The sequence below is a fragment of the Gallinula chloropus genome (assembly GCF_964237585.1).
Source record: "Gallinula chloropus genome assembly, chromosome: 17".
NCBI classification, from domain to species: domain Eukaryota; kingdom Metazoa; phylum Chordata; class Aves; order Gruiformes; family Rallidae; genus Gallinula; species Gallinula chloropus.
In genome coordinates, this window is record NC_140102.1 from 11101544 (window position 1) to 11110654 (window position 9111).

General features: G+C 43.3%; 1 protein-coding gene across 1 annotated transcript in view; it reads left to right on the forward strand.

Annotated features, from left to right (window-relative positions):
• RSPH14 (radial spoke head 14 homolog) overlaps positions 1-1147 on the forward strand; it is a gene marked incomplete at both ends in the record, with an annotated part of 99197 nt that extends 98050 nt beyond the window's left edge. The window contains one exon of the mRNA XM_084271921.1: positions 915-1147. Within this exon, the coding sequence (XP_084128047.1) occupies positions 915-1147 (233 nt within the window). The remainder of the gene's footprint in view (positions 1-914) is intronic.
• Positions 1148-9111: the final 7964 nt, after the last annotated feature.

The window sequence follows — 9111 nt, forward strand, 5'->3', positions numbered from 1 at the left end:
TTAGTAACAAAACTTTTGGATTCCCCTCCCAGCCCCCCTCAAAACACCAGTTCCTGATAGTTCCTGAAAATGTAAAATTGGGACATTTCTTTATATTGGCCTCAGGCAACTGTAATTGCTCCCCTATAGTGACAAGGGGGGACAATTTATTTCATACGACATTCGCTTGAAGTAGGTCAAGAAGTTATTTATCTCCCCCACCTGCATGGGGGAACGTTTCCTCCGGACTGGGGAACGTTTTCCATTCAAGTCCAGACCACACAGAGATCCACGTACCCAGAGCTGCTCTGAATCACCAGTCCTCAACACAGCAGCACTACTTTCTAGAGACTCTTTCTGTGGTTAGAGGCAGAGCCTCTCACACAGCTGGCAGAGGAATGAGTATTAAGCAGGTCTGTAGTTCTCCCAAGTAACTGGCATGACACTGAAAATACTAACTGCTAAATTTTCAGAGCGGTGAATGAGTAATTACACATAAGAGACTTAATAACAGCAGTTGTGCTCCAGTCCTCCTCTGCAACCGGCCCCCTGGCTCCCGAAGGCAACACAGGAATGGATCTCAGTGTTTGAAGTGTCTTCAAAAATAAAAGGATGGAAGATGTTCTTAAGGGCATCTAACACCCCCCCCAAATTGTTTGTCTATCATTTGGTGCCTTATATATTCTTACATAATTTGTTGCAAACGCCATTAATAATGCGCAAGGCAGAGAGTTAACTAAGAAAGATCTTTTTCTCTTAAAAATAAACAGCTGGCAGCTAGCTTTGGACTTCAAAAGCAAAGCATGTCCTAGCTCTTCACACTGCACCTCTGGGGTGTTCAGAGCTGTAGCTGGGCAGGGAGTAGAAAGTAGCAAATCAAAAGCATGTTGATAATATGCAGTAACACATTTTAAAGCCAGTTTATTTCTCTACAGGGAGATTCTCAGCCCTAGGTGCTGAAGCCATTCCACCTTTACTGAAGTTGGTTGCTGAGGAAACCAGCAAAGCCCGTCTGAGCGCAATCAAAACCCTCACTATGCTGGCTGAGCTACCAGAGGGCCGCAAGACGCTCCTAGATCATACAGATACGTTTGAGCACTGTCTGAATGACCCCTGTGAGGCAGTGGAAAGAGCTGCCATCAGCGTCATCACATGGAAACCTTTCTGAAGACGTGATGTTTCATAGAGATCTATTGCCCTCTGTTGTTGCCTGGCTGTAAAAGTTACATGATTATATGAGACCTCCAAAACTCTCTTCTTTGGCTACTCTGGATCAATTCCTTCTGAAAAGTGATTTGTCAACTGTTTCAGGCTCATATTGCAGGTCAGGAGCAGAATAATGGGAGGAAAGAAAAGTTAGGAAGTCTAGAATTCTCCACTAAGGGGTTATTTCCCATGTTATCAAAAATTCCCCGTGACAAGAAACTGATCCTTTTTGTTTTCTTCATAATGTTCTCTCCCTTTTTTTCTCCTTAAAAAAAACCCTCAGCTTACCTCTGTCCCTGCAATGAGATATGTCCATCTCATTGAGGAGTCACCTAATGACTTCTTGAGGAGTTTGAGTAGCAGGCCTTGCTCTACTTTGCAGCCCCTTCTGAGCTCTTGCTTTATGTCTCACTCAGCCTTACCTGTGGTCATTGCTCCCCTGTTTTTAAACTGGTAGACCTCAACAGGCAGCTTTTCTCCTTCCACATGCTTGGAGACAGGCTCAGGGCTGCCCTTGTCCACACTTAGGGTAAAAGGAAATCAAGTCAGAATGACTTCACTAGGGGAGCCCTTGGTGAAGCTTTGTTGGGGGCAGACCCCAGCACCTCTGACCCCCATCTGAAATGTTATGGTCTGGTCCTGGTTGATGACAGGTTGGCCATGAGCCAGCAGTGTACCCTGGTGGCTAAGAGAGTCAATGGGATCCTGGGAGGCATCAAGAGGAGCGTGGCCAGCAGGTCAAAGGAGGTGATCCTTCCCCTCTACTATGCCCTGGTCAGGCCCCACCTGGAGTGGGCTCCTTGGGATAAAAAAGACAGGGATCTCCTGGAAAGAGTTCACAAGAGGCTACGAAGATGATTAAAGGCCTGGAGCACCTACCCTATGCAGAAAGGCTGAGTGAGCTGGGGCTGTTCTGCCTTGAGAAAAGAAGACTGAGAGGGGATCTGGTCAATTTTATAACTATCTGAAGTGTGGGATACAGGAGGAAATGGCCAGCCTCTTCTCAATGGTCTGTGGGGACATGACAAGGGGCAATGGCCTCAAGTTGGAGCACAAGGAGTTTCACACCAATATGCAGAAGAACTTTTTCACAGTGAGGGTGACACATCTGTGGAGTGTAGTTTCCTTCTCTGGGGATATTCGAGACCCTTATGGATGCCTCCCTGTGCAACCTGCCCTAGGGCACCTGCTTTGGCAAGCAGGTTGGACTCTACAAGCTCTGGAGGTCCCTTACAACCTCATATATTCTATGATTAACAGCTGCCTTTCACTTCATGGAACTGAGCATAACACAGTGCAGGCTGACTGTGGAAGCCAATTTAACAAGGCACGAATTGCCTGAAGGAAATAAGGTAGTTCCTGTGTGCAGAGCTGATGGGTACTTAAGTGGTGGGAAATGCAGTAGTGTTTTACTCCCTGTGTAGTCAAGGCAGGTCACTACAGATACACTGCAAATCTCTTTGTCTGCTGTTGTGTGTAATTTAAGAGGTCTGGGCAAACTAGCAGGACAAATCCTGGTCCTTCTCAGACCAAGAAAGGGGCGATAATGCAGCTGGCTCAGCTTCATAGGATGTCCCATTTGCTTTCACCCAGGTTTTGCTCTCACAGCGTATTTTTATATCTAGAAGTAACCAAGTTGTAGCTACGAAGAAGCTGCATTATCTGTATAAAGGGGTTATTTGTCAGGGCTGTTTTTCTGCTGTGGAAACCCACAGCCACTGTAAACAGCATTATCCTTATACAAAGCATAAGCTTACACTGTAGCAGTGATCAAAGTTAAAATGTTTCTCTCTCATAACCTAACCAAAGGGTGAATTTCCTCTTCTATAAAGATATGATTCAGAAGTATTGAGTCAGTTGCATTTGTTCCCTCTGGGCAGGATCTCGGAGGAACTCTGCATTTTAAACACACTTTACGTACATAAGGCACACATACGTACTACATATTGATGCCAGAGTGCATCCAACTCAACAGCACAGAGCCAGGCAGCTTCATAACATGGGAAAACGCTCAGCAAATGGCTTAGGGAACAGCACAGGACAGTCAGCTTTTCCATACATACAGAACTGCTGCAGGAAGACACAGTAACAATGATCATTTTAGCCCAGTTCCAACTTATGTCACCACCTTCCCTGCTAATTCAGGTATCACACTTCATGTGTTAGCAAAAGAATGACCTTGTTGGGATGCAGACATGAGACCATCCAGACTGAACTCCTCTGATTAGAAGAAATTTAGCTGACTTGGACCTTAAGTACTGCTTTCTGATGGTTGCTTTAAAGAGGGTTTCCCACCAAGGCTCTATATGGTCCTGTCCTACACACACAACTGGTATTGTCTCACGTACACACACAACGCAGAAACAAAATAAAGCCCTAACTGAACTCAGATATAGGGATGCTCGTGGCACCCCTTCCACATGCCAGCTTCTGTCTCAGCGATTCTTTGGCTCTCTGACATGTAACAACACAAAACAGGGTATTTCAATCCCAACAGTAATTCTGTTGGGCTGTATTGACCATGTACTGCCTATAGAAACATCAGAATCCAAAGTCTGCACACAGAACAGCCATGAACCGTTATTAAATTACTAATTTCTTACTTACAGAGCTGTATTTACTGACCCAAAGATTGCAGATACTATCATTCCAGCGTGGTGCAGCTTGCTGCAACTTATTGGAAGGGCTGCAGGTGGTGGAGCAGAGCACAGCCCACGACAATGGCAGCAGAGTTAACCAGCCTACATGAAGCTATAGGGAACACGAGCTGATGCAGAAATGATCCCGTTTATTGCAGAACACTCTTTCATGATCTCTGGTGTTTCTAGAGCTGTATTACCTCAGTGTTCAGATGTTTGGTGTCTCACACTGCAGGAGGCCAGTGCAGGAGGGTGAACAGCACAGACAGAATGTAGCAAACCCTGTCACAGCATGGGAGACACAGGAACAATGCACAGATCTACCTGATATAGCAAAGAAATATCTCACTATCTCTTTTATAATCCTGAGTCTAGGGAACCTGAATTCAGAGGTAAGTTTTTTCCTACAAAATCATTTTTCAGTGTATATTAAAATGTAACACACAATTACTCCCACAGTAGTATTCTGATTCCTAAATCTCCTCCTAAAATGAATTTCTCAGGCACAATTCAGCATCTGAAATGTCCCTTCACATTCTTCATAAAGACCTCGGAGATCTCAAATGTAATTGAAATTAGGCAAATAGGTAAAACTAACTAACATACCAATGCATTGGTTGTTTTCCCTCCAGGAAAATGTAGATGTGCATTCTTTTTATGCTATTTGGCAGGAAACAACACTCCCTTTTTTATCAGAAGATACAGCACAAAACGAAGGAACATATAATATTACAGGGTTTATGCTACTGGCCCCCCATATATTTGGAAAAAAGGCAAAAACCCAGCACGTAGATATCAAGACCATCCACCAATGTTAAGAGCTACTAAAACACCCAATAATGTTGGTTTCAGTGTATTTCTGAATGTCCCTGTTCAAGCAGTGATTACAAGATGGGCAATGAGATTATAGCTTTGAAAGAGTAGTTACATAATTAAAACTATCAAAAATAAGTCCTTGAAGAAGTTTTCACAAATAGAGAAACCAATGGTGAAAAAAAGAGCAAATGGCCAAGTTGGCCAAAACATCTTTAGAAGAGAGAGAAAAAAACAACCCGGTGGCATGAATAGAAATTGCAAGGTGAAAACAATTGAGTAGAAAAACTATGGTATAAACCTGGATTTTTAGGATTGGAATTCTCAGAACTCTTACCCATTGTTAAGCTAACCTCTGTTCTATAATTCAGCAAATAATCATATAATAAATTTTCCCATCTAAAAATGTATGGTTAGGGATTTTCTTATTCTTCTGAGGTACACAAAGACTTAAAACAAAGGAAAATAAGAGGTACCGAAGCTACAGTAATGCTGATTTATTAATTGGGTTGGAGTTAATCCAAGATACCCATTGACCCGAGCAGTATTTTGACTTCTGTCAGTTATGACTTTACTGCCAAGTGCAGTGTTGCCCTTAAGACAGTGCACAAAATGAAAAATACATCCTAAAATTCTTCTACTGACATAAAATGAAAGGGTCGCCACTCCTAGCAAGTCCAAGGGCAGGGGCAGTTTGGGTCATGTTCGCCATGAACTTCACCACCAAGATGATGACGCTGATGTTACTGCCACCTGCAGTACTGATAGTTCTCTCCAGAAATTCTCACTCAAATTAGGACATTTTGCTGGCCCAAGTCACAGGTTTTGTCCTGGAGACACGCTTGGTAGCTTTGTGTGGTCTTGGTGTTGAACACTGATTCAACATGAGGGGAAGTACTGAAATACAACGCACGTGGGGAGTGTCTGTGGCTTTGGAATGAGAGACAACAGTCGCCAGTTTGTGAAGCTGGGCAATTAATTAGCACCCTGGGTGTCAGTAAAACAATTAGGTGGATCAAAGAAACACAGCTGATGAATGCTTTCCCTTGGACTGACTTAGCTTTCAGTAGAGCATACTCCATAATAAAGCTGCCACAGACTTGGTAACAAAAATCCTAAAGTTCCTTTTGAATTGCTTCTTACACATTATAAATACTTAAATTAACGTGTCAGGATCCGGCACTCCCATGTGCTATAATTAAACTCATTGTTTCAAAAGAAATGCTGTGTATACAGCCAGACTCTGCTGTTGGTGCTATATGCTCCGCCATGTTCTACACTGCGATGATATTAGCACCTAGGCAGATTTTTAAAATCAGTGAAAAACAATTTGCCCTTTTAGCTTGAAGCTAAAAATTATTAAGGCCAAGATGTAATTAATGTGGTCTGGGGTCAACACTGGAATTAATTCAGTTACACTCTATGCAGACCAAGTATTCAAATCAGCTGCCTACCACTTATCAGCACTACCAAGAGAAGGCAGCTGTGCTCATGGGAAACAAGACCTTCTTTTATAAGCCTCATGTCCCACCCAGGCAGCACTGATTTTGAATGCACAAAAGTTTGTGTTAGAGTTTGTTTCCTAACAGTTTCCAGAAGGTTAAGAATATTATGGCTTGTTGTTCTTGGAATTACAGACTCATTTCCCTGTCCCCATTTGCTTTCAGAAGGACAGGAGCTGGAAAACATTCTAGCCTGCTCTGGAAAGCAGCAGCTTTTAATTCCAGCTCTTCATGTTCCAAAGCAGGGACTACTTTTACTGCCCATTAAAAAAAAAAAAAAATCAGACCAAAAAAACCCCAAAACACCTAAAAATGAATGTGAGAGGTCTGTCTGAAGACAAAATAAAGGGTTTGGAAAAGTCAGATTTGGCTAATAGCATTAAACCAGAAGCACAGAATGTCTTTGCTGTGGTTACACACAGGGCCTGCTTTTAGCAAAACCACATTTGCAGTTTGAAGGAAAAAAACCCAATGCAATCATTTGGTTTAAGACACTTTGAATCTAAGCTACATTTTTTAAAGTTATAGGCTATGGTGCTGTAAATAAAAATGCTGCAGAGAAAGGATGAGCTCACACTTACCTCAGCTTAAAGTTCTTCCAGATACTTTAAGAAAAGCAGGGGAGCTGCTGGTAGGGCACATGCACAGCACTATGGCTCAGGCACAACTGCTCCATGTAATTCTTTTTCTCAGCTTCCCCTGGTAGATGATGTGATGGAGTGTTCTCCAGGAGGGACAAAAAAGACAAGCCGCTTTATCAATACCAAGAGTAATAACCTGAGGCACTGGCTATGCTGCTTCTCATCAGAACAGCTGCTCGATCTTGGGGTGGGCGCCATTTTACCCCGCCCGTCACACCCCACACAGGCCTGCACCACGCACCCCATGAAAAAACGCCGTGAAGCACCAAGTGCAAAGTGAGGGGTTTGCATCCCTCATCCCTGTAGCACATCGCCCTCTGTCGCTGTGTGTGTGATACTGTAAGCGAAGTGCAGAAGGGAAACGCTCTGATGGCTGCTCCCGGCCACCCGCCCGATTCTTGCTCCCGCGCAGTAACCTCCCTCAGCAGCGCTGTGCTGTGACCAGCTTTGAAGCCTCCTCCAGCTCCGTGCCTCAGGCCAATGAGTTCTTCAAAGGCAGTAAGGAAGGCTCTGCAGCTTTCCCCCCAAATGCCAGCCATGACTTGGTGACACACAGATTTATCCTTACTTTCCACTCCTCATTTTTGTGTCAGCTTTTACTTCATACCAGCGTTCCTCATTCTGCCAGTTAAGGCAGCGACCTGAGCCCACAGGCAATCCCAGCTGCTGCTGGAGCCCTGCTCACAGCAAGCACTTGCACCTGTGTCCTCATTCACCCTGGGCAGACATTTTGGTTAAAACCACCCCATGGTTACTGTAGTTCAGTGCGTGAGTTTTCTCAATAACAAAATAGGGATAAACCCAAATTCTGAGGACAGTGTTCTCATGATCATAAATATTTAATATTTGTGAGCTACTTGGATGCATTTGTGATCAAAAACAAATGAAGAGTGGTTACCCTTGTTCAGGACTTGGCCTGAAAACCATGCAGTAACTCTTAAAGGGAAGATCTGGTTTGTTTAGTGCGTGTTCCTTATGTGTCAGTCTTGTAATCCACTTAGAGTGAATTTTTATTTTGTGCAGTTCATTTCAAATAAATCTTTGTATCTAACTTAAGTCCACTAAAGTAAGCTGTAACCCTGCATCTTACCTGACAGGATAAGTGGGAATGTCCTAGGACCACCTGAAATACAGTTGTGTTACACTGCACATGCCACACACGTGTGCCATGCCAGTAGCCAGGCATGGATCTGGAGTCTCTCCACTAACCAGAAGTATTTGACATTTACAGTCATACATGGGGGATGAGCATACACTCACTGCTCCCATTTCGAAAGCATGAGAATGGCCAGCCCAGTGTCAGGTACTTTTTGGGTTTTGTCTGAGATCATCCCACAACAACAGCTGTAACATGGACAGAGTTCCTCTGAGAGCTGAGGAAAAGTCAACTTTCTTCCTTAAAATCGTGATACTGCCTAAGATGCAATAGTTACCAACCTGAGGGGGCACTTAAGTATTAATCTAAACATCAAAAGTTTCATCATCTGTCCGCAATATCAGGCAATTTTTCTGTGAAGTTCTACAAAATCAGAGAAGTGCTCTAAGCAGCGATCAGACCTGATGTAACCACTTGGCCTCTGCCCTCAATAACATCCAGTTGTCAGTCCAGGTGAAAACAGGCTGCTGAGGATGCACAGTGAATGTCCCTGGGAAACCAAGTTCATTTTTCAAAATCCTTTAGTCCTGGGGAGGAAAATGAAGTGACAGTGAGGCCATCGAAAGGCCTGCCAGGAAATCACTTGTAGTATTTGGGTTTTTTCCAAGTGGCTGCATAATTTCACCATATTTTTCTTTTTGTAACAAAACATCACAAAGAGGGATCTTGGCAATCCTCATTAGGTGTTTCTGGTTTGTCATCCATCACTATTACCCCGAGCCAAACCTAGACACCAAATTGCTTCACTTTCTCCCATCAAACGATACAAAAATCCCATCATTTTGTGGACAGCAAATACTTCAAAATATACAAATACTTTAATACATACAAGTCTTCATAATCCATTAAATATATTTAATTCCATGATCTTTAAAATACTCTACCACTTTATTAACTGTAAGGAAAAGGTTTGCACTGGTATTTATATAGTTTTGATTTGATCTGGCCTATGCAAAACCTTTCAGTGTGCTGTGGGGATTACACTGAAGAGCAGTGATTGTGCTAGAATCCAGAGCATTTTGGTTTAGATCCAAATGAAGAGAAGATGCTGTCAGAAGATCATGAAGTGAGAGTGATTAAAGCTGCAGGAGTTAGCAGCATTGTGGTGCAACACACGCAGAGAGATTACACTGGCTACCTATTTAGATGCTGTTATTGCCAGTCCGGTGCATCCT